This window comes from Macrosteles quadrilineatus, unplaced genomic scaffold, assembly GCF_028750875.1.
Source record: "Macrosteles quadrilineatus isolate MER2022 unplaced genomic scaffold, UCM_ALF_1.0 Scaffold_2__2_contigs__length_208266976, whole genome shotgun sequence".
Taxonomy (NCBI): Eukaryota; Metazoa; Arthropoda; class Insecta; order Hemiptera; family Cicadellidae; genus Macrosteles; species Macrosteles quadrilineatus.
The window spans coordinates 92792092-92818542 of record NW_026542595.1 but is presented as its reverse complement, the minus strand read 5'-3'; the positions used below and the strand labels follow the sequence as shown (position 1 = coordinate 92818542).

Genomic DNA, 26451 nt, shown 5'->3' with positions numbered 1-26451 from the left:
ATGTTCCACTACACACAAGCAGAACAGCAACAGAGAATCTGCATTCCAATACTAATGATAATACGTATTGTCTATAGCACGTTGACAATCAAGTGAACTGCAGCTGTAGTAATCTCTAACTACATTACTGACTTGAACAAATTAATTGTACAATCCCACTTACGAGAGAAATAGCGACATTTACACCCACAGTAAAACATAACTATAACACTATCAATTAAAATGTCATATCAGTCATTTTCTCAATATTTTTACTACATGGTTATCTATATCTCAATAAAAATAAAGACTCAAAAACTTAGCTACAAGAATGAAGATTGAGATGCAAAGTAAGTAACATAGTATAAAAAAGGTATCTGTACAGAAACCATCCTCTTGATGTTATTTTCTATGTTTGAAAATAGTACAAAATAATTTGTATTTAACATTTGCCATTAACATAGAATGGATTTCAAAATCAGCTTCGAGAATAAATTCTCTTAACAAAACTATAAAACCGCTTGCCAGTGAGAAAACCTAGTTTGTAATAGGATTTTAAAGGTATGGCAAACTTATATTAGATTAAGGATGGAGAGGGAATGCTTTGCCAAAAGTACATAGGGGATTGGTTAACATAGGATAACAAAATATCTAAAGACCCTTAATTATTTATGAAAAAAAAAAACATAGAACCACTTCAGTTAGCTAATACAGAGTAACATTAAGCAACCATTTGTAAAGTTGTGACTTGTGTAGCTATGTTTCTTTGACATATACCAGAACAAAGACAAACATAAAAATACAACAAGATGTTATCTATAAAATATGCATTATCTCTGTCTTAAAGAAACACCTTAAACACTGTGGTTACTACAACTACGCTTACTCTGGGATCGTATTTGTAAAACCTGCTGACTGAATGGTAAATTTAGGATTTACAAATTTGATATCAAAGAAATAATAGCAAAATGCTGTAACGCAGCAATCGTTAATTTATTGCACGATTATTGTACATCTTGTAGCCCTAGACATTCCTTAGACTAGAGCTGGTTTCATCACTCAAAAGAAGACACATAGATAAGATTTTTTGCATAATTTCGGAAAACAAGTGTATATTTTCAATGATGATGAGAAATTTTTAGCTCAAGCAGTACACAAATTTTGTAACCACCAATTAATTATCAGATCTTCATGTCAAAATGTAAGCTTAATGTTTTTAAAATAAATACATAACTATTTTGACAATTGAAATAAAAATAAATTCTTTCATAAAAATTAATCAAAAGAAATTTTGAGAAAAATTTCTCACAATTTGTCGATGATTATAACAAAATCATTGATTTTTTAACAACAATAAGGATAGTGTTTTATGCTGCCTCTTTGAAAATATATAAATTTTGAGCAGTGAACACTGAATAACTATTCGAAAAATATAATAACTACATTCGGTTCTACGACAAGAGAGAAAATGTTAAACTTTACAAGTGAGAGGGAAAACATGAAGAATAACACAGACTATCATTAGATTTCTTACGATATATATATTACAAGTTAACAATGTCCTAATGATATACATCATTGTAAATATAATTTAAATAACAAAAATAATAAAAAATAACACTGGTTAACAACTAATAGGCATATGTATATGAGACTAAACGGCTCTTTAAAAGAGAATAGAATAAATTAAATAGTTACAATAACCTAAGTCCGGAAACGATAGAAGTCACAGATCTTGGGCAACCCCAAGGCACAGCAGATTAAAACTGGTCAGCCAGCAGTTCACATATCTCTATTGACACTGGCTCTTTACTGGACCTGACAGTCAGCCTGTACATCTGCAACACGGCATACAACTCTTCTGTCACTATTTTAAGTTATAGGCTACAGGATGCGAATGGTAAAATATTTTGAAAAATAATAAAGATACAGCTACAAAACATGGAACTAAATTACTGGGCATAAAATATTGCTATTCAGTGATACACTACCTCTTCGGGGGACAGCCAACTAGTTGTCAGAAGGGTAAATATTTCCGACGCCCAACTTACCTAAAACGTACTACAAGACGTTTTTAATCTGTTCTTAGGCACCAACACTACGACTTTCTTAGATGACTTTTTTATCGCCGGGGCTTCCTTTGACCCCTACATTCGGATATATATTCAGCAATAACTCCTACCATCTAGGGGACTGGTGGGAATTTGGGGTTTTGGGTGGAGAAAAAACGTGCTTAAACAACGTGGCAGGGCAGTTCCTTTACTAGGCACCACACCTAGATTACTAGACACCTTGTGTAGCTTAACCTAACCTAACCGTAATCTGGGCATGGTGTTTAGTAATCTGAGTGTGGTGTCTACAGGAAACCTTGGCAACAAAATATTAATCTGAGAAAGTTATAGTGTTGATGTCTAGGAACAGTTTAAAAACATCTTATATAACGTTTTAGGCGAGTTGGGCGCAGGAAATAATAACAGTCAGACGAAAATCTTAAAGTAGGCATATGATGATATGCACATTAGCACATTGCACATCAAGTTTAAGGTCTTTGATAGATTTGGCCAGGTAAGAGGCAACCTCAGGGTTTGCTGAAGAATTGCTATATCGCTTTTGAGAATCCACAATACTGGGTGTTTATAAAAGAATGCCGGGATTTTAAATGGTAATTGCTTGGATACTATTCTAGGAAAATAAATGTTTTAAACGTCAAATTGAAGCTAAAATAACTAAGTTATGCTTCCAGTGTAGGAAGGGAGGAAACTTTGACCTTGGCATGCGCAAAACAGGTAGGCCGCTCTTGCGACTCACACACCTGAGTTTGTCACTAATGCTGAGGTATGTGTTGCAACAGCTCAGAGTGTAATCTGTGGTTCACAGAGTTTATATCGATTGCTAAATTAAACTAAATTTAAATCTACTTATCGATAAAGAAATTTGATGAGTTTTGTGGTACCGTAGTGTTTTGAAAAGAAATTCACCTGAAAGGCCCAAAACAAACGATGACTTAAGCCCTGTTCCCACAGAGCGAGTTTACAAGCTACACGCCGGCTTTTTTACACGCAGCTAGTACAATAGATCAGTGTGAACGATGTACTTGTTGAGCAAGTACATCGTGCTAAAAAAAAGCTGCTTGTAAAAAAGCTCTGGAAAAAGTTGACGCTGCCGCTACTTTACACGCCAACTCGCCAGCTTTTGAGCAAGTAGGCGTGTAAAGTAGCCCAGTGTGAACACAGTTGCTTGTGATTGTGCACATGTTATTCAAAGATGTCGGAGGATTTGGTTCAAGCCAGCTACTGAGCGAGTAGAAAAAAAGCATCGTGTGAACAACTACAAGCACACCCACTGACTCGCCAGCATCTTTCTACACACGTCGGCGAGTGGACAAGCTCCAGGTGAATGAATACAAGCGCACTTGCCAACTCGCCTGCTTCTTACACGCTGGTGAGTAGCTTGTAAACTTGCCCCGTGTGAACGAGGCTATAGTCGAAGAAATCCGACAATTCTGCATCAGAAGCCCCAAAACATCAATTGCCCGATGATGTCTTCAGTTGAACATACCAGTACCTAGATCAAAACTTCATGATTTTATCTATAAAAGATAGGCTTTGTGCCTAAAAATATTTGGTTAAGACATCAGATAAACCCGCCGATCATCCTAAGCGTACAGACTTAGCCAGTTTTACGCTCATATGAGATTGACGAAAATCTGAATTTTATTCCGAATTGTATCAAAGTATGAGAAAAAACTTTGTTCTTTTCCTTTCAATTCGACTAAATCATTTAATTATCTTGAATAGCCCCCGAGCAAAAACCGTTTAAAATCCTAGCGTTCTTTTAAAAACATCCTGTATATACACAGCATGCTGGAAATGTGAATAGTCTGAGGAGACTGCACAGTTCTGAATAAAGTAAGGGAAATCACTTTTGGAACTACGATATGGGCGGACACCCTCCTTAAGAATGGGTCATGAACAGGATTGAGGGTTTGCAGAATTTTTTAGACAGAGAATTTGGTGGGAACCAGAAATAATTTCAAGTCAAGCCGAGTTTGTTTCTCGCAATATCACCGAGATATTGAGATTGTTTGAAAGACTCTGAGACATCAAACGGGGAATACAAAAAGCCCATATAGGCTGAACATTTAGGCATAACTGGTTTAGTATTACGAGGAGACTTAAGCAAAAAATTTACACTTTAATAAGGTCCGATTCCGATGCAAACGAATATTGCAATACCCTTTTACTTTTCAAACATTTGATTTAATTAAACAAAATGCAAATCACTCTTTGTGTTGTAGATCTAATAGCAAATAATTAATTAATTGTTAATTGGTAGTTTTATTCACCTGTTAGTTTGACAACAAACGATCTCAGTTAGGTGAATAAAACTACCAATTTACAATTAATAAATTTATTTGCTATTAGATCTACAACACAAAGAGTGATTTACCTAACTCAATCAGGTTACAGTTATTAAAAGTAGCCTATTTTAAATAAATTTCATCAACAGTTTTGTCTCCTGTTTACAATCTGACTGCAGTGAAAAAGTCAACAGAAAGATCAGCTGTTCATGTTTTAAATTCAGATTTTAAACCGTTATAAAGAAAGTTGGTCAGCATCACTGAATCTTTGAAGCAAAATCAACACAACATCAAACGCTAGGGGAGCAAAGCACTAAAGAAAAGTACCTTTCTAATTACCATTTGAAGTTGTGTAGATCAAAATTCCACCTTACTCGTAAAAATCAGTTGAGTAGAACGGTCTAAAAAGGGGTTTACGGGAAACTTAAGGGGGGGGGGGTGTACTTATTGTATTAACTATACAGATAATAATAATTTGATATTGTTGTTACCTGGGCTTGCTTGTTGGGTTCCAGACGCAGAAGACAACCGATCTGCTGTGTGCGTGTGTGTATGATGCCAGCACACACAAAGTTGTCCGGGTTGGGGTCTATACCATCCAGGAGCTGCATGCCAAAGCCCAACACCTTGGTGCGAGCTGCTGTCAAGTCCATTGACTGTGAAGCGCGAAATATCTTCTGAGATTTCTGTGGGTTACTGCAAAAAATCATGCCACCATGTATTATATGCAGACAAAACAGATATAAAAAATATGTCTTAGAATACCAAGGTTTAATTCCATATGAGGTTAGAGGTTATCTTTGCTCTTCTCAAGTCAGGCCTTTGTCTTAAGATCTAATTAGGGGGGTACAGGGGTTTTTAAAAGACTCAACCTGGTGTTTTCGCAAGCTCAAAGAATATGTATTGTAGGTACTTTAAAGTAAACTAGTTGCTTTGCCCGTGCTTCGCTACGGGATGAGAATGAAGAAAAGAATGATTCGGTTTTACTATAAGATACTATAAGAAACAGTTACAACACACTTACCAGGAAACATATATAGGCAAAGGCTCAATCGTGCTTATTGATTATTTAAATGAAGATCTTTTAATATTTTACAATCATTTTATATAGTGTATTGCATTTATAATATATGAAAAAGTACAATTCATTGACCACATGACACCAAGAAAAATTATTCTTGTAAACAAATTAAACTAAATAGCAGAACAGCATTTCTGACAACAGCTGGAGTTTCATAACAATGTTTGTTTCCCATGTTAATCTTATGGAGAAATACGAATCTTTAAAGGGACCCGGGGCCTCACTCTCTAATTATTTCCCTAAAAAGAAAGTTTCCTGCACAACTTCACATTACGCTCTTTCCAATGACACCAAAAACATGTCAATTGGTTCAGTAGTTTCGGAGGAGTAATTGTCACAAAAAACCTGCTTGCGTATTAAATAAGTAAAATAGATAATTGGTTTTATCGCAAGAAAAGTTTGAAATAAAGTTTCTAGGTGTGATTTCAGTTCCTAAAAATCAACTATTAGAGAATTGTCAAAATTGAAGGAAGCCGGATCTGTAAAAAACAAAACCTATGGACTTTTCACACTCGTTGGCAAAAAAACCATGTTGAGTCTAAATTTTTTGTCTCAAGGTTTTGTATAAGGGCCAATTTTATTCCTAGTTAATGTAAATGATCTGTTATATTGCACAAATTCCTCAAAGGCCATCATATTAGCTACGGGCCGATGACAATTTGAATGTGTACACTTTTTTTATATACCTTTTTCAATAGCTACACTTTTGTGTAATATTTTTTATGCTGAGTATAAGACTAGCCTTTTTGGTACTAACGCTTAAAACCGACTGAAAATGGAAAACTAATTAACTAAGGGATTTTCTAATGAAGCTTTTTCTGGCTTCTTTGGATGCTTACCCTCCAAGATTTTTCCACCTTGCAAAGAAGGACTCTCCATTCATTTCAGTTGGTTCAAAGAACTTGTTAAGTGTTAGTGGCAACTTCATAATGACTTTCTGTGGTACGTTGTTGTACATAAATGCCACAATCATGGATGGTGAATCTGAAAGAATTAAAATATCACAGATTGTCATAAATGGGTAATTACTTACACTCATACACTATTGTGATATTCTGTCTGCACTTAACTAAGGAAAGACTCACTAAGAAAGTACCTAATCTTGATCCAACCCCATCTAAATTTGGGTCAAGTTAAAAGAATTAACATAAACAACAAAAGACTAACTTAGTTTAAGCTGCCAGCTAAACTCTGGCAATCATTCACAATGTAACTAGACAATCAAGTGACATCATTATTTTGGCGTAATTGCACAGGAGATTACATGGAAATTTCTGGTTTCTAACATCACTAATTCATAAAAAATGTCAATCCCAAATGGCAAAGGCAATGTAATGTGTGGCTATTGCAACTACAGAGTTCGCCACTTAGCCTTGAGAACCTTATGTAAAAATTATGTTTGTGTTCTCCGACAATATGCGGCCAGATGGGTTATCAGATGTCAATAACTGACCTGTGTAGTCCTCTATACACTCGGCATTGACCATCTGTTGTATCTGTGCACCAGCCTCCAGCACAGGTTCAACGGCCCTCACTTGAATATTCAGCTTGTTGACCCACTCCCCTGGGTTCTGCAATGTCGCTGAGAAACTCTAAAAACATACAAAACAAATCATACAAATTTTTTAGGATTTTTTGAGAGGATAGCAGGCTTACCTGAATGGGAAAGAGTCCAAACTGGCACAGGAAACACAAAACATAACTTTACACTATGGACACTACTTTAAACTATAGTGTAAAGTTATGTTTTGTGTTTCCTGTGCCAGTTTGGACTCTTTCCCATTCAGGTAAGCCTGCTATCCTCTCAAAAAATCCTAAAAAATCTAGGCCCTTGTGCTCTATGCTACACCCTTAAATCATACAAATTGCAGTTTTTAAATATTACTCTGAATAAATAATCACAAAATTAAAAACTAATTCTTAATCCGCAAATAATTAATAACTTCTTAAAATAGTGATGTGTCGATAAAAAAATCTATTGATTCTCCATACAGATACCTAAAAAATAGATTCTCTATACCGATAATTTTATTTTTATCAAATTTTCTGTAAGGATTACTACACCAATCAATGTCTTTATGTACTTTCATAAAGTATATAATTTTGGAGTTATGGGTTTTTTTTCAAGTGATGTTATCATCGTCCTCCGCGATCGTGTAACATCGTCATTGTCTCACAAATCACGGCAAAACCATGAACATATACTGCGACTGTGTGGACATCATCATCGTCTCCCGCGGTCAATTTAACGTTATCATTGTCATGCACAATAGCGGTAGATTTAAAATCCCCAGTAAAAATACAAAATTCACTCATAATTTTGCTAAAACCGGTAAAACCGACAACCGACTTTAACAACCGGGAAAAAACCAAGAATCTAGGGTTGGGTCATCCCTAAATCCCTGGGTTTTCCCCGGTAAAAAAACCACACATAATTCCAGGTTTTCCAGATCGGCGGGTATCCTTATTAAATTATTTAATTAGGTAAGGAATAAGGTAAGGTTACTCTAGGAATTATAATTTTACAAATATTATGTTGTGTAAATAACATTACTGCAGGTAGATGACCATAAATTTGAAAAAGTAGAACATTTTAAGTACTTAAGGGTTATCTTATCCAGGGAAAACAAAGAAGAAATAGAAATTCAAAATAGACTAAATCTGGCAAACAGATGTTTCTAAGCTTGCAACAGTCTGATGTCCTCTAAGTTACTGTCAAAAAACACCAAAGTTAGAATTTATAAGACAATAATAAGCCCAGTATTATTATACGGAGCTGAAACATGGAAACCAAATAAAAAAGAAGAAAAGAAGTTAATAACATTCGAAAATAAGATTTTAAGAAAAATCTATGGACCAATTTATGAAGGTGATGAATGGAGGAAGAGACACAACAGAGAACTGAGAGAACTCTACAGAGATCCAGATGTGGTGTGTGAATTTAAGTGTAGAAGAGTTAGATGGGCTGGACATGTTTTACGAAGAGAGGAGCAAAATAAGTTAAAATTAGTTTTACTAAGAAATCCCGAAGGAAGACGACCGAGAGGAAGGCCAAAACAAAAATGGTGGAGCCAAGTAAAGAAAGACATGGAGCAACTAGGAGCAACTGAGGAGGATGCAGAGGATAGAGCAAGATGGAGAGGCTTTGTTGGTGCGGCCAAATATCTTCTTAGATATGCATGGCCCTGAGAGTAAGTAAGAGTAAATAACATTACACAATAACACAATAAAGTAAACTGAAAGGTACAATTAAGTAAGAAGAATGTCAGTCCTAGAAGAAAGATAACCATACATTATCCTCATTAAAAACCTCACCTGAAGAGGAAATGATGTCTTGTTGCCGTAGAAAAGGCCAAGCCTACCAAGGTTTTGCCGAAACTCACACTTGACACCGATTTGAATAAGGTCATTTTCAAATAGCACTCCATTATTTTTGCACACAAACCTGAAAAAACATTATGTCAATAGTATTACTTAATTTAGGCACCTCAGTCAGATGTAAAATGCCAGGAATTATGTTTGAGCTAATTTTCTGCATGCTCTTTAATCTAGCCAGATACAACTGGAGGTGAAACTCCTTAGGCATTTATCTTAGTAAAGTCAAAGTAGAAAGATATCACAACCTTCAGCCACAATCAGGTCACACACATTCAAAAAGTCTACTCAAAATAAATATATCTACTTTTAAAAGACAATCAAGAAATTATGGATTTTTAAATATAAAAAGTTTGGCATTATTATTTACTGGAAACGTTCCACGCATGGTCAGTTAGTCTATGACATAGACTAACTGACCATGCGTGGAACGTTTCCAGCAAAGCAAGTCTATGTGAACGGGCAAATGCAAGTCTAAAAGAGGAATAATAATGCCAAACTTTTTATATTTAAAAATCCATAATTTCTTTATTTTAAAATACATTACATAGGCTACCAAAATATTGATAGTTGAAAAGAGATATTTTGAATCTCAAAACTACAAAAATCTTGATAAATAAATACAGTACTTGTTAAAGTGCCTAGTTAAGGTTATAAAAAATATTATAGGGAAAAGTTTAGTATGCAATATGCAATTGCAATTGAAGAAAATCAGACTCCTTAATCTGATTTCAAAATGATAAATGAGACTAATACTTAGGCTACTTCAAACCTAAAATAGGATAACTTTTCTTAATAGCCTGTGGAAATATTATTATTGGCGGTAACCTCGAGCAACGAGAAATTAAAAACCCACTACCCTAACGTGCACACTAAGGCACAATATGCGTTTCCTTCTCAATAGCTAGACGAAATATAATCGCAACATGAGAACACAAAACGACATGACCAGAAAACTACGATTGTATGCTATTATTTTGAAGATACGCCAGATTCTGTGAGTCCAGTCATGGTCATAGACTAACTGACCATGCGTGGAACGTATCCAGCAAAGCAAGGACTGAGCTGATACAGTACGGAGGTGAACTGTACTGATAAAATGTTCGTGGCATACCAGGATCCGAACCTACTACATTGCTGCCTTGGCCCCGAAGTCCGCGACGCTACCGACTGAACCACCGACTCACCGTAAGTTCTCCTATACTATTATATATAGGCCTATATATCAAATGATTGAAAAAAGTTAAGGTACCTCAAAACTAAAACATTACTACTTAAATGGTGAAACGATACTCAGGATGGTGAACAGTTTCAAAGAATGTAAATAGACAATAGATTGTGATAGTTACTTCTTGGGGTTGTAGGTGTTCTGTGTGGGGGGAGCTGGACTGCTGTTGTATATATCACCCAGAACATCCACCAACACTCCGGTGTTGGAACTGGGTACAGAGGGAGTCGACAGTCCCAACAGGTCAGTGGCCACGTTGTTGTTGGTGTGAGAAGTCTGCAACAAACAATATCAACAGCTGTAACAAAGAGCACAAGGTCTAGAATGACAGGCTTAGATAAATGGTCCACTCCAGCACGGGAAATGTAAACATTCAGCTTCATACAAATTAAACATAATAGCTATGTGTAAGTATAAAGAAGTGCTTGGATAGAAAGTGATTATGAGCACTTCATTTGTAATATGTTTACTTAAAATTGGTAAAATAGGCCAACTTAAAATATCATTCCTCGAAATAATATTTTTATTCCAATCAAGTAAAATTATTCCTCCTAGGCTAGAATAAAAAAATATGTATACATAATGTCCCATAAGTAAACACCTGAACTCCGAAAAATCATTCTATGGGTCAAAATAAAGAGAATATCAAGAATAACATATTTTCCAAAATCGCTTTGTTATCTGCCACCAGATATCCGCCATTTTGTTTATTCACAGAAACATTTTTATCTTAGAATTTTTTCAACCGATCATTATGAAACTTGGTATATATGTTGAAATAAAACAGACCCACGTAAAAAAAAATTCATCTTAATCCAATCCAAAACCACAGCTGTTAAATTTTTTAAAATTGAAATAGCAAAAAATGACTAATTTTATGAAAAAAATGTCTAGGAACACTTTGATTTGACATTTAAAATTTCCTACCAAACTACACAAAGTTCAAAAAGATTGAATACAAAATTAGGGAAATATCATAATTTATAGCTGTAAATGAGGAAAACCAGACTAGCTTAGCCTTGTTTAACCTCTTTTTGCACCTAAAAATTTTGGTGATTCAGTTATTTTTTGTAGATCTTATTAAACTTTATGTCGTATGATAGGAGTTTTTAAATGCAAAATTTAAGTGTTCTAGACATTTCTTTTGTAAAAATAGCGATTTGATAGTAGTTTTAAAATTAAAAATTAAAATGGTCGCAGCTTTTTGATTTTAGATTAAGATATTTAAAAAAATACAAAACCAACCCACCCTTTGCTCTATCCCCCCCCCCTGGAAATTTACCCTTACAATCAAACTTTCCCCACCCCACCCAAAATCATGTCCTGGATCCTCCACTGTCCCACTATAATGTGGATTGAGTATTAAATGTAATTTTCTTACGAGAAATTTTTGTTGATTGCCCTTGCCAGAAAACAAGACATCAATGGTAGAACCATTCTCTAATGCAATGCAGATATCAAGCCAGCTTTTTACGACCCAACAACTGAACCAACGATCACACATTTTCAAGAATATTGCAGAATGTTAATACTATGTTCACTTTGTAGACACTAAGACTCACATGCGTTGCCGTCGTGGTGGTAGTAGAGTCAGCTTGATGGTTATGAGAGTTGTGTGCAGGTCTGATCTCGTTTTCAGGCACTCGTCCCGGCTTCTTCTTCTTCAGCACTGCAAGGATTGATGATTCCCGTTCTGGGAAGGATGGCATCTCTTCTAGCACCGTTGCCTGAAATTGATTTTATTCATGTGAAACAGTTCAAAGGTTTTGAGTAACAATAAAGAGTAATTAGGTGCACAGTTTTCTGTGTTAATTCTTAATAACAACCATAAATAAATTCGTAACATCAAAAAATTACCATATATGAAAAGAAAGAAGAAATACACAATCAACCGACTTAAAACAGGTATGACTGTAATAGCAATCAACAAAATTACTAACAAACGTTGTATGATACTTTGAGGTTTGACGATTGTCAAATACTTTAGTCCTGGTAATAGATTAAATCTGCCTGAATAGTTTGGCAATCAAACGAGGCTATTCAAGCTTCGGTCGCAATTGACAACAGCATCTTACAAAAACATCTAACACGATTGGAACTGCTGACAGGTATCTTAAATCTACAACAGTTGATACAGTAGAGTCCCGCATACTCGGCACTCGATAACCCGGCAGTCCGGATAACTCGGCCATCTCCTGGCTCGGAAAATTATAGATTTTTTAGTCCGAGTTAAACATGGACTCAAGCCAGCTCAAATCAAGTCGTTCGCAACACGAGTACAGTACAATATTTTGGATTAATGTTGGCTGGAATGGAGCGAGTAAGGCACGAATTTGAATGCGAACAAATGCCGTACTCACGCCCCCTATAAAAAAAGTAATTTCTGGCCATATATGGCCATATCAAAATTCCATGTATGTTTTTATAAAGCCATATATGGTTTTTTATAGCCATATATGGAAGCAGATATGGCCAGATGTGGTTGTATCCATATATGGGGGTGTCCATATATGGTCATATATGTAGTCTATATATGGAATTATTGGCCATATATGGCCATACATGTTTTCTATATATGAAATGATTGTCCATATATGACCATACATGTTTTCTATATATGAAATGATTGTCCATATATGGCCATAAATATCCTCCAATATGGAATTATTGTCTATATATGGCCATATATGACTCCCAGGTATGGAATTAAATTACTCATATATGGAATAATAATTTTCCATTTATGCTCATGTATAAATGAGTTTTTGACAATAACTGGAATTATTATAAGGAATTGTTGCCACATTTGGGTTTTGTAACTGGAATCCCAAACACTTCTTATAATATATATAATATTTTTGTTGCTCTCGCAAGCACAATTTACTGAACTGATTGAGTTGAAATGTGGTACAGTAAGGGGGCAGATAATATAGGCATTTCTCCTTTAAAGTAATTAGTAGTAAAGTAATAAAGTGTCCAGATTTGAACCCAGATGACAAAATCCTGTACATACATCTATTGTACAATTTTATTATAACACAACAAAATCTTTAAACTGACGTATAATTTTAAAATTGTAAGTGTAGTGGCCTATAAATAAGGAGAATATTATATTAATAATTAATTAATTGTACCTTTGCTATTAAACAGCCGAAAATATCAATGTCACGCAGTTAGGCTATTTTAATGATAACAAATTACATAAAATGTCTTAAGAAAATCTTGTTTTACGAGACCAAATACAGCTACTTTTATTCGTAATGGGTTTTGTTGACTGTACTGATATGAAGCGGTTGTGGTGTAGTGGCTAAAGGGGCCGACTCCCACGCTGGAGTCCCGGGTTCGAATCCTAGATGGCTGTTAGAAAATTTTGTTTTGAAATTTTCGTATAAAAAATTTTTATCAAGGTTTTAATGCATAGTTTATACCATTTATACCATTTATTATACCATATATTATACCATTTATACCAGCGAGCCAAAGGCGAGTCTAACTAACTATACAGCCCGATGTGTAACTGACTCACTCACTCACTGGGGATACTAATTCTAGACAACTAACTATACAGCCCGATGTGTAACCGACTCACTCACTCACTGGGGATACTAATTCTAGACCACTTCTAGATGAGCTAGAGACTTGAGATTTTCGGTGGTTGTAGGTCTAGTGCCCAAACCCCCGGGAAAATTCTAAAAAGTGACATTTTTTTATTTTAACCCCCCCGTAATCTCGAATTTCCCCCCCATGTTATTCTTATGGGAAATAGCATAGAAAATTGCCGACTTTGGTAAGCTCATCTGAACAACTTAGAAACGTGCTAGAGACTTCAAATTTGCGTAGTATTGTAGTGAGAGATCTTACGTTGGCGGTGGAATGTGCAAAAGTCCCATTTTCAAATTTTAACCCATCCAAAAATCCAAAATGGCGGACCTCTGAAAATGAAAAAAACACTTTCTTTCAACCGGATGTAGCTCGAAAACGGTAAGAGATAGAAAAGATTTGAAAGTATATCCAGGAACAGGAATAAAATTTTCTACAAAACCCTCTTCAGCGTTTTCCAAAAATCGGACTCCTTCAGCTTAAAAAAACGGCCTACTTTCAAAATTTGGTAAATTTTTATTAAATTTTTACCGGTTTTCGCCATTTTTTCATACTTAAACAATTTATTTTTCAAAAATTATTATTGCTTTGTATTCTCCTTACTTTACTTTAAATTTTACTCATTACATGTTTTTTCGTAACTTCACTCCTTGACCCCCAAAACTTAATTTTAATCTCAAAATTTGAAGGTTTTTTGCCACTTTTACGAGCCCCATGTTATTCTTATGGAGAATAAGATTGAAATTTAATGACTTTGGTATGGTCATACGAATCGTTTAGAAACGTGCTAGAGACTTGGAATTTGGTAGTATTGTAGCAAGGGATCATAAGCTAATGGTGAAATTTTCAAAAGTCCCATTTTCAAATGTTAACCACCCTAAAAATCCAAAATGGCGGACCTCTGAAAACGACAAACACGTTTTTTTCAACCGGATGTAGCTCGAAAACCGTAAGAAAAGATTTGAAAGGATCTTAGCGAAAGGAAATTAAATTTTCTACTAAACCCTATCAAGCGTTTTCCGAAAATCGAACTCTTTAAGCTTCAAAAAACGCTCTACTTAAAAAATTTGGCAAAGTTTTATTAAATTTTTACCGGTTTTCGCCATTTTTTCATACTTAAATAATTTTTTTTTCCAAAAATTATTATTGCTTTGTATTCTCCTTACTTTACTTAAAATTTTACTCATTACATGTTTTTTCGTAACTTTACTCTTTGACCCCCAAAACTTAGGTTTAATGTCAAAAATTACTGTTACGAATCGGTGAATTGGTTCTCGCTCTTATTTCTGCGTACTCATTTGACTACCCTAGTTGGATTTGAGTTGCATACTTTAACTCTAATTTTTCGAAGTTCTTCGTGTTATTTGAGTATTTATTGCTTATTATGGATTTTACGTGCGTTGCTGTTGGATCCTTTCACCAAGGAGATCCAAGATTCATTGACAGTAACAACTCTCAGTGTGTGGCCAATGCGGCCTGTGCTCTAGCTTGGCAAGTGTTCCACGGTGGTTTCAACACTAATGCTATCGATGAAATACTCACGGCCGGTGATCGCTTGTATAGAGAATCTCGCCGTGAGTATAACGTTGGTAGCCGGTACTTGTTCCCCGAGGAGCTTGCCAGGCGTTTTGAAATTGCAGATAGGGACGTCACCGTCGAGGAAATGTCGTTCGTCTGCAACGGATTGTACCCGGCTAATGTAGACAGCCTTGATGAGGCAGTGACATCACTGTCAACTGTCTTGGAAAGTTCAATGCCCGTTGATTCTCTCGACGGCGGGTTTCTGTTCACGGGGCAATTAGTGACTGTGGCCTTTTGGCGTCACCGAGAACACTCATATCTCTTTGATTCCCACGCTGTGAATAATATCCGCCGTAGAGATGTTGTCCCCGATAACAACAAAGCGAGGCTATTTCAATGTGGTAGTTTCACTGCATTGGCCTCACTTTTATTGACAAATTCCGCGTTCGTCGGTGGAGAGTACAGCATCATGAGACTCAAGTTTTCGATTGACTGTACAAACCAACCGATCGAACATGCGGTTATTGATCCAAATCCTATTCCCCCCTCCCCGACGGTTTCAGATCCCGTATTGGATGTCAAAAAAGGTCCTGGCAGACCTAAAAAGGTAAAACGCGGGCGTCCGAAAGTTTTGGACACTACGCATGACGAGCAAGTGCAAGCGGCAAAGAAGAAGTACAGAGAGACGCACTCTGATGACATCAGAGAAAAAAATAGTCAGTACTCCCAGAACCATCCTGAGGTGAACAGGGAGGCTGTAGGCCGTTACAGCCAAACCCACCCTGAGGTCAACAGAGCTGCTGTTGGCCGTTACAGCCAAACCCATCCTGAGGTCAACAGAGCTGCTGTTGGCCGTTACAGTCAAAATAACCCTGACATACACCGGAAGGCTGTTCGAGAGTACGACTTGCGTCATCCCGGAGCTTCTTCTGGAAGAGTGCAGATTTTCCGTCTGAAAAATCCTCTATTTACCGATCTTCGTCACTTGCCAGCTTCACTTGCTCGAAGCATTTCTGATCACGGTCCAATGGGGTCTTGGAAGGGGGAGCTGTTGAATGATATTCCAGCTTTTAGTCTTAAAAAAGTTAGTCTTTGGGACAATGATATTTTTAAATGTATGCACTGTGGCGCTCCACTTTTTGAGGAGGAAGGTAGGAAGAAGTGGTGTTGCGGACAAGGGGCATACAACGTCCTTGATCTAAGTCCTCTTGATGAATCCTTCTATTCGGATCGGCGTTTTCTCGATAGGGCTCGTGCCTACAACAACCTGTTTGCGTTCTGTGCTTTAGAGGTATCTGGTGGGTACAGGCACCCCAGTGGTCTCTCTTTCTTTAAAATCGAAGGGAGAATGTACCACCAGGTCTACAATCTGTCCGACCCTGGTCAAAAGTTTACCACTAAGGCTGGGGACGTACAGTTTGTGAACCGGTCCCGTCTTTACATCGACGACGGTGAAGAACGGCGGAACATTGCCTTGGGTAGATCACTTGACGGTGACGTTGTTGACTCTATCAATCGATACCTGTCACAGCAGAATCCATACGTCACTCACTATCGGCGTTTGGGTAGTGAGCCAGCTGTGAACGCTCACTTGGATTTCCAAGTGACAAGTAGATCTACCCATGGTCCCGTTCTAGGTGACAGGCAAACAGGCGTTGAGGTGCACGCTGTCATAAGCACCGACAAGACAGTTTACGAGCCCCGCAAGCTATCCGTATGGAAAGTTGGATCCGGAAGACCCACTTCTATCAACCTTTTCAGTCCCCTCATGGAACCCTTCCAGTACCCTCTGCTCTATCCTCAAGGCACTTTGGGCTGGCATATTGGTCGCCGCGACAATTTTAACAACAAATTGTCCCAGTATGATTATTCCCGTTGCCTTCTGCTGTCTGAGCCTCGTTTCTCACACCTCGGCCGACTGTCTCAAGCTTGGCAGGTCGAAATGTATGCCAGATACGAGGACGAGAAGCTCAACTACATCAAGTTCACGCAGACGAAGGCAGCTGAAAATGCCATGAGGATAGGGCCGTTGGATGAGATTGAAGCGGCGAATCGTGGTGGACGGCAAGTGCTCAACGACATTAACAATGACGAGACAGTTCAGGGGGAGGGTGGGGTACAGGCTGGCAAAGTTTACCTCCCAAGTTCGTTTACCGGGGGGCCGAGATATATGAAACTTCGATATGAGAATGCTATGGCATTGGTCTCACGTCTCGGCTTCCCCACATTTTTTCTCACATTCACTTATAGTGCGACTTGGGAGGAGAACAAAAAAGCCTGTCCTCGAAATAGCGGTCGCAGTGATCCCAGCACGGCCTGCAGAGTTTTCTATATCAAACTGCTGGAACTCCTCCGTGATTTGCGCAGCGGAGCTATGTTCGGTCGGTCTATCTACATAGTCCACGTCATCGAGATGCAGATGCGGGGTCTTCCACATGCCCACATCGTGTTCAAAATCGATGGCGATGGACCAGTGCAGGCTTCGGACATAGACTCCCTCATCCGCGCTGACATTCCATCTCCGGAGGAGGCAGGAGGCCGATTAAGGGCGTTGGTTCTGCGGCACATGATCCACGGCCGTTGTGGTACGGATCACAGGACCGACTTCCCTTGCTGGGACACTGCCAAAGGCAGCTGTTCAAAATTTTTCCCCAAACCTCCCTGTGAATCAACCCATGTAGACGAGAGGGGCTTTGTAAAATATCGACGTGATTATGGTAACGAGGGGAGTATAACTTCAAGAAACAAATCGATTCCTGTACATGACGGCTGGGTCGTGCCGTACAACTCGGCATTACTACTTAAATACGAGGCACACATCAACTTGGAGGTAGCTTCCACTCGTCGTGTGATCAAGTATCTGTTTAAATACCTCATGAAGGGTGGCTCGCTTCAGAACGTCAAAGTTACTCCTCTTAGTAAACAAGACGATGAAGTTGAGCACTACGTCACGAAGCGTATGGTGGGAGCCAGCGATGCATGCTGGCGTCTCTTGGACTTTCCCATCTCAAAGTCTGAGCCCACAGTCGATTGTCTCCCTGTCCACCTAGAGGGAAAACAGACTGTGTGCTTCCGCCCTAACAACTTGACACACGCCACTTCGGGAGCTACCTCTGACCTGCTCTTGTATTTCAATAGGCCTCTTGACTCGGTATTCGACGATTTAACCTACCAGTCTTTTTTCGAGCAGTACGTTATTCATAACAAACGCCCTAGTAATGCTGAGGTGTACGACCATCCAGACGGCAAGCATTTCCTTACCTCAAGAAAGCGTGGTCAAAAGATCTGTCGTCTCTTCTGGGTCTCACCAAACAGAAGCGAGCAGTACTTTCTTAGGCTCCTTTTGATGGTCATTCCGTGCCGGGGATACGCCGACCTGCTTGCTCGTGGTGGTGATGGTTGCACGACATATCAACAGGTTGCGCGCACCCTCGGTTTGGTTGAGGACGAGGACGAGTACCACCAAGCCCTCAAGGAAGCAGCTCGTTTCATGGTCGGCCCGAGGCTCCGCTCTTTCTTTGTCCTTCTGTGCAACATGGGAGCTCCTGCGGCCCTCTTGTGGGATGCTTTCCGTGACGCATTGTGCGAAGACCATTTGGAGCGGAATCCTCTTGATCACGAGGTTGCGTACAAGCTGGCTCTGATTGAGATCGATCGAAGCCTTCGACGTCAGGGATCCTGCTTGGCCGATCACGGTCTCCCTACTGTAGACGACGACACGACCGAACTGGGGAGGGAACTTCTCATCTACGGTGAAAATCGTCAGAGATCACTTGTAGATGAGTGGGAACCTAAACTTTCCCGCGACCAGAGGGCGGTCTTCGATTATGTTCGGTCTCTACTGCAGGGCCAAGTCTACAGCCGGTCTAAAAAACTGATCTTTCTTGACGGACCCGGAGGCTACGGCAAGACCTGTCTAATACATGTTATTCTTGCATACGTCCGTAGTCGTAACCAGGTCGCTATTGCTGTCGCTAGCTCCGGCATTGCCGCTGGTAATCTGCCAGGTGGCACGACAGCACACAGCATGTTTCGGCTACCACTTGATCTCGGCGATGGCACTGGATATTGGAACTTGACGAACGGGTCTCAGCGAGCAGAACTCATCAGAGCAGCACAGCTCATTGTTTTTGACAAGGCCCCGATGGCTCACCGGTACATTTTTGAAATCATCGACAGATCTCTGCGTGACCTCATGAATTCACCTGAGCCATTCGGGAATAAGATCTTTATCTGCTGCGGGGATTTCCGTCAGATCGCACCAGTTGTTGCAAAGGCTCGTACTCCGGCCGACATTGCCTGTGTATCACTGCGTGCGTCATCTCTTTGGTCAAGTTTCCAAATCTTTTCTCTGTCCACCCCTCACCGGACTTCTGGGTCCACTGCCTACTCTGACTTCCTCCTTCAAGTAGGCAATGGAACAATTTCATCTGTTCCATTTGGGGAAGGCCGTGACTCTGTTGGCCTGATCCCACTGTCCGGTCTGAAATACGTGACATCCCTTCCCGACTTGATCGATTTTGTGTTTCCTGCTTGTGACCTACACCACACTGACAGAATTGCTGGCAGGTCCATTCTTTCAACCATGAACGCCAATGTCCAGCAGATCAACAACACCGTTCTCAACCTGATGGACGGCGTCGTTCATGAGTTGAGGAGTGCGGATTCCGTCGACAAGGAGAACGACGATGGTATGGATGTAGACGTTCACTTGTTGAACCAAGCTACTGGCAAGGGTGTACCAGACCATGTCCTGCGACTCAAGATTGGCTCCGTGTGTCTCGTCATGAGGAACTTGAACATTGACAGCGGACTCGTAAACGGCACTAAAGTGATCGTGACTGCAATAAGACCTCGTCTGATCACAGTGCGACTCCCTGGACAACATGATCCGATTTGTATTCCCCGGATTCAATTCGTTTTCCCGTTCGTCGAGGGGTCACCGCTTCGTGTCCGCCGTCTTCAGTTTCCTCTCATGCTGGCATATTCCATGACTGGCCACAAAAGCCAGGGCCAGACGATTGATCGCGTCGGAGTCGATCTTCGCAGTGACTGTTTCACTCATGGTCAGTTGTACGTCCTGCTCAGTAGAGTCAGGCATCCAGACCATATAGTCGTCCTTGTCCGTCCCGACCGTGTCCAAGGTGGAATCGCATACGCGAAGAATATCGTGTATGACGATCTCCTCCTCTAACCCTGACTTGACTTTCCCAGACTTGACTTTAGCTGTAGGTTGTTGTATATATTTTCTTTTGGTTTTTTCTTTAGAAATAAGTCGTTTTTCGTGTGTTTTTAGTATTTTAGTTTGGCAGTACGATAGGGGGCCTGCCTTATCAAAAGTCCCTGTTGTTGTATATATTTTTCTTCTTCTTTTTATTAGTTAGTTAAGTTTTTGTTTATATTTCTTTAGGTACCTAGTTAGTAATGTTTACTAACTTGTACATTTGTAAATAATTGTAAATATGGTTCCGACGTTTCCTGGCCTCCTCGTGGCGGAACTGGATATGCCATAAAGTTTATGGCTAACCGACAGGGAAACAAACATTACTTGATCTATTTTCATAAATATATATACATGAATATCTACTATAATCTTTTTCGTTAATATAACACTTTACTATTATCTTTGCTATTATCAACTTATTCACTTATCAATCTACTTATCTTATACAAAATTTTACTAACTTGTACATTTGTAAATAATTGTAAATATGGTTCCGCCGTTTCCTGGCCTCCTCGTGGCGGAACTGGATATGCCATAAAGTTTATGGCTAACCGACAGGGAAACAAACATTACTTGATCTATTTTCATAAATATATACATGAATATCTACTATAATCTATGTTATTAATATAACACTTTACTATTATCAACTTATTCACTTATCAATCTACTTATCTTATACAAAATTTTACTGACTTGTACATGTGTTAATAATTGTAAATATGGTTCCGACGTTTCCTGGCCTCCTCGTGGCGGAACTGGATATGCCTTGCAGTTTATGGCTAACCGACAGGGAAACAAACATTACTTGATCTATTTTCATTAATAAATTTATAAATATTTACTAACATCTCTTTACTTGAAATACTATAACTGTTAATATAAATAATTGTAAATTAATATGGTTCCTAAGTTTCCTGGCCTCCCCGTGGCGGAACTGGATATGCCATACAGTTTGTGGCTAACTGACAGGGAAACAAAAAATAACTTCATCTATTTTCATAAACATATACATGAATATTTACGATGAACTATTTACTTAATATAATACTTTACTATTCTCTACTTATCAATCTACTCGAATATTTTGTGAAATGGTTATTACTTCAATATCGATTTTCGCTATTACAACCCCACAAAGAATTTAGAGATGCGGAGAGTGCTTTCTAGACCACTTCTAGGTGTGCTACGGGCTTGAAATTTCCCCGGCTTCTTGGTGATGGCCTCTCACCCCTTCCTAATCTACTAATGACGACTAACAGCTAGGGGGCCTGGGGGCGGAGCCCCCAGCGAGCCAAAGGCGAGTCTGGTTATATTTGGTCCAAAACCAAATATAACCAGATACAAAAAATTTTATATGGCCATATATAAACTTTTTCATAAGGGGCAAACTCATTCTTGACACATCACTAAGGAGAATCCCCGCGCAAGCAGACCGGCTAAAGGTCCCTGTCCCTGTTGGGCGGGGGCGTTCCTATGTCTCGCGTCACACTCCCACTCCACTACGTTATTGGTTGTCTAATCCCCCACTCCGCATCCCCCACACCTGCCACCTGATGTGTGCGGTCCGCGGCCATTCCGTGTTCAGTCGATCAGTAACAGTGGTGGCGAGGCGACGTGTGTTTTGTTCGGTAGAGTACAAGATTATTAACACAGGTTATTGCACATGTTTTAGTTTTTCATTTTAAAATGGCGACTTCAGTGAAAAGAAAACAAGTTAATGTATCTATGGAATAGGGGTGTGCGATGCATTGAAAATGCATCGAAATTTCGATTCGATTCGATTTGATGCATCGAATCGCGATTCGATTCAGCATGCATCGAAATCACGATGCATCGATTTGGCCTCGATGCATCGAAAAAGATGACCGATGCAGCGGTTAACTCCCGATGCAACGATTACGTCCCGATGCATATTTAAAACTAATTTAGGACTCCAAAATGAGTTTTAGATAGGGAAGTGTCAATTATCGCTACCACCGATACTCGGACATTGCCGATACTAGGAATATCAGTATCAAGAATCGATTGCCAAACATCGATTTCGCCGATACCGACAGCCGACAGGGATGGATAGATATTTTATTTAACATTTATTTATTTGATATCTATTGGTTTAGTAATCACGCTAACAACTTTAGTAACCAACTTAGTACACTATTTAGTTCAAAACAGCTAAAGGTTATTTTCAGCTGTTCTCTCTGCAGGCAGATGATATTGCACAACACAATACAATCTACATTTCAAGATGTCAGACAGTCAGAATTCAGTCTCAGACAACCGGCGTGCGAGTGTCCTCAACACGAAATTATACTAAAAAATGTCTGTATCAATAAGTCAGACCTTTAAATGTATTATTTTTATTTTTAGAACAAAATAAATAACCTAAACTTGTCTAAATGTTCAGTTTCATCCCTGCATTACGCATCATTAGAAAAATTCGATTCAATTACAACATCGAAGTCAGAGGGTTATTCGTATCGTAATCTACAACGCAGTGCGCGTGCGTGATTGGCTAAGTCGCTATGACGACACACGGTTGCCGTGGCAACCTACAGTGCGCACTGAGCTCTGCGCCTTGTGTGTGAGGGAAGATTATACCAACAAACTATTTCAGGAATTCCATTTTGGGACGGATGAAAGATAAGGAAGAAACAAAAAGTGGTCACGTGTGCAAATGTAGTGGTCGAGACAATAAGGCTATAAACGAGTATTGTCGTGTCGTTGTTCCTTGTTTGTTTACTTTTTCATATTCCCTATCAAACGCCCTTATCTGCTATCTCTCTCTCCCCCTCTCTCTCTCTAGCGATGTACTGATTAAACAGATTGTGGTTGACGACTTTTCTAATTAAGATTCCCTGTGGTTATTTTAGTTCAATCAATCCCATAACCTTTCTATCGTTTATTAAAATAATTAATTAATCTGTTTTGTATTTTATTTCCTTTAAACCAACCCCTATTTACCATCTGTATTTTATAGAATATTTTTAAAATGTTTGTTTATAAAGTTTGACTGGCCACACAATTTTGTACCTATTTTATTTTGTATAAAGTAACAGATACTTTGATGATTATATATATATATATATATATCAATAAGTGCTGCGTGCTGTAATGAATGCTTTTTATTATCAAAATCTTTTTCCCATTTTTGACCCAAAAAACACAAAATTTCACAATTTATTTTTAAACCATTTTGTAGAGCTTAAAAAAACAAATAATTTAGTATATTGAAGCGTAATTATGCGCCTAATTGTTACGGAGAAAATTAAAAAAATTGTAATTTTAAAATTCCCATGTTATTCTTATGGAGAATAAGTCAACTGTTGTAGTTTGCTTGTTTATGAACATATTTTGATCGATTTTGGAAAATACTTTTATTTTTTACTAAACTATTATCATTTTATTAAAAAAATCTTGTTTACCCTCCCTGTTGCAGCAAACCTAAGTACTCGTTAAACTTATTCTATTTAAATAGGAAATGAATGTGCTATTTTTAGTGTAAATCTAATCAGGTTAATGGAAATTCGCTTAGTCTGCAGGTTTGCTGCGGCGGGGGTATTTGATAATACATGGGTAATTGAATACCATAATGTCATGTAGTTTCCTATTTTGTAACTTGCAAATAATAATAATTGATAGTTAATTCTGGAAAATGAAAAATAGTGAACGCATTCATAAACCTGTTGTCAAAACAGCAACGCAGGTGTAAGGGTTTATTGTTTCAGAGGCTAGGGTGTGTCACACCCGCCCCTCCTTGCATTATATTAATATTCCATCAGCAAATTTGAGGGATAGTTTGGAATATGTATTTATTATAAGGTTATTGACAACCAATAATCACAAGTTTTTTTGGCGGCTGTGACTAATTAAAAATAAGCCAAACAATACTCCATAACATCAGGAAGCATCGCCAGCCCTTCGTTGATTTCTTCCGAGCCCCAAAGACCGAAATCAAATTATTCTATTATAATTGTGAGCAAAGTTATGAAGCTGGAATAGTGCGATCTAGCCTCGGACAATGTACGTCTTGCCGACATCAGCACGGTCAACGGCACTAGCCTCGACCAAATCCGACGCTCTGATTGGCTGAGACACCTCAGGCCTTCAGCATTGCGTCGGTTTTTGAGTAGTTGCGCGTGAGATGTAGAAGTGTTAATTACGCAGTAGCTCGTCCGTCCGCTCGCCCATTTTTAAATAATGTAAATTTTGTATTAACATAACCAGATCGTAAATCTAAATTAGTAATCGTAACTAAATTGTAACCCTTGTGATATGTCGTGAACCCCAATTGTCAAATATTTATTAAATTGATGTTTCTGTCGTGTGTGATCTAATATAAAAATAAATTAAGTCAAGCTCCCAACCAGCAGTTATTAATTTTTCCTTTACACCACTCGGGCCGGACGTTACAGTGGTGTCGTACGTGTGGGGTGGGTGCGCAAAAACCACCCGAAGATTGAAGAACAGGACCCACGGCGGCAGAAGATGAATTTGGGTGAGTAGATATTTTGTAATTTGTAATTTAAAATTTAAATATTTGCATGGGGTTCACCTCTAGTAAGATAGGGAATTTTAATTAATGAATTTTGGCGAAACTCCCATCTTAAAATGATGAATTTTTGATTTTATACAGAATTTTGAAGTAAATTAAATAATTAGAGTAAATACTAATCGCCATTTTCTAACTCGTGTGACCATCACGAGGTAAGGCGTTACTTTTCCCCCCCCACCATTGACAGCTCTTCTTCACTTGTAAAGAAGACTGACAAAAACAATATGGCGTACTGACGCTTGACAAAAGACGACATTAACAAAGGCGGACGGACTAATCGTGTCAAGCAGAATATTTTTGGGGTGGATACTGATTATTAAATAGATATTTCAACTAACACACTTCTCTGGATTCGATTACAACTTGTTTGATAATTCGTTGATTGGCGAGGAACTTAGAAAATTGTTGCGAAACTTTGAAATGGAAGCGGGGATTCCAGTCGGGGAGCATTTCCCTGTGCAGGGTAATTGAGGGAAATTATTAGGGAAATTATTTGTGCATGATGAACAATGCAGTTCCTTGACTCGAATCACTGACCGACTCAGTATTGAATTCATAGAGGAGAGCTGTTCTTAGGTGGACTGAGTTGGTAGTCGGGACTTGTGATCTGAACAGTCGGAGGTGATTGTCATCGCTTACTTGTTTAATCTGTCAATAATAAAGAGTAATGATTGGAAGAAAAATTATAATGTTCTATTGAATCTATGTAAGCTGCGGTGTCGAGAATCATTATTATTGTTGGGTGTCTAACTACATTAACCTACAATTATATTGCATGACATTAACCTTGTGGACTTGTTGTGATTCCTGGGTACCGGTAATTGAAAGGGCTATATCCATGATGTTTAAGAGGAAACAGTAATTGTAATTACTTAAAACTAATTGGTAAAAATATATATATATATATTCATTTATATTAAACTAAAAAAAAATAAATAAATAATAAAAGAAATAAATAAATAATTTGTAATTTTTTTTTTATTATCTCTTTTGAGTCAGTGTTTCCTCTGTACCGTGGCTATATGCACAAATCAAGTGGGAATCGCACGAGTACACTATAACTAACCTAGTGATAGATTATTTCTGAGTCGTACTGCTGTTTCCCTGTATGCAAATTTCTGTTCCATTGTACAACCTAGTTTCGTTTCTCAACATGAATTCATACTATTTGAAAAAGTCGGAGAACCAATACGAACTGAAAATCCGAGGTCAGAGCACTGACGGTACTGCTGACGAATTGCGACGGCGCTTAAGTAAATGCTTCAAATCAAACACACCGGTAGACGACACCGTGGTTGCCACGCTAGTAGTTGAAGAGGAGTTGACAGAGTGTGAGACAAAATTTCGAGATTTGTTTAAATTAACGCGGGACTACGATGGAGATTATACAGACCCCGAAGCGCAGAGAATTCAAGCTCGAGTGTTCCATTATTATACAAGGGTTGAGCGGATCCCGGTTAGTGAAGACAAGGAGGACGACGTGCCGCGCAGGGAAAAATTGCTTGGAGATTTAAAAGCTCTGTTAGAT

General features: G+C 38.4%; 1 protein-coding gene across 2 annotated transcripts in view; it reads right to left on the bottom strand.

The window, feature by feature from the left end:
• Positions 1 to 1328: 1328 nt before the first annotated feature.
• LOC128985441 (AP-2 complex subunit alpha-like) overlaps positions 1329 to 26451 on the bottom strand; it is a 66842-nt gene continuing 41719 nt past the window's right edge. For both annotated transcript variants that reach the window (XM_054404918.1, XM_054404919.1), the window contains exons 14-20: positions 11586 to 11750; positions 10145 to 10299; positions 8736 to 8865; positions 6874 to 7012; positions 6260 to 6404; positions 4831 to 5035; positions 1329 to 1817 (exon numbers count right to left, since the gene is read on the bottom strand). In XM_054404918.1, the coding sequence (XP_054260893.1) occupies positions 1740 to 1817; positions 4831 to 5035; positions 6260 to 6404; positions 6874 to 7012; positions 8736 to 8865; positions 10145 to 10299; positions 11586 to 11750 (1017 nt within the window). In that variant the 3' untranslated portion in view covers positions 1329 to 1739. The remainder of the gene's footprint in view (positions 1818 to 4830; positions 5036 to 6259; positions 6405 to 6873; positions 7013 to 8735; positions 8866 to 10144; positions 10300 to 11585; positions 11751 to 26451) is intronic.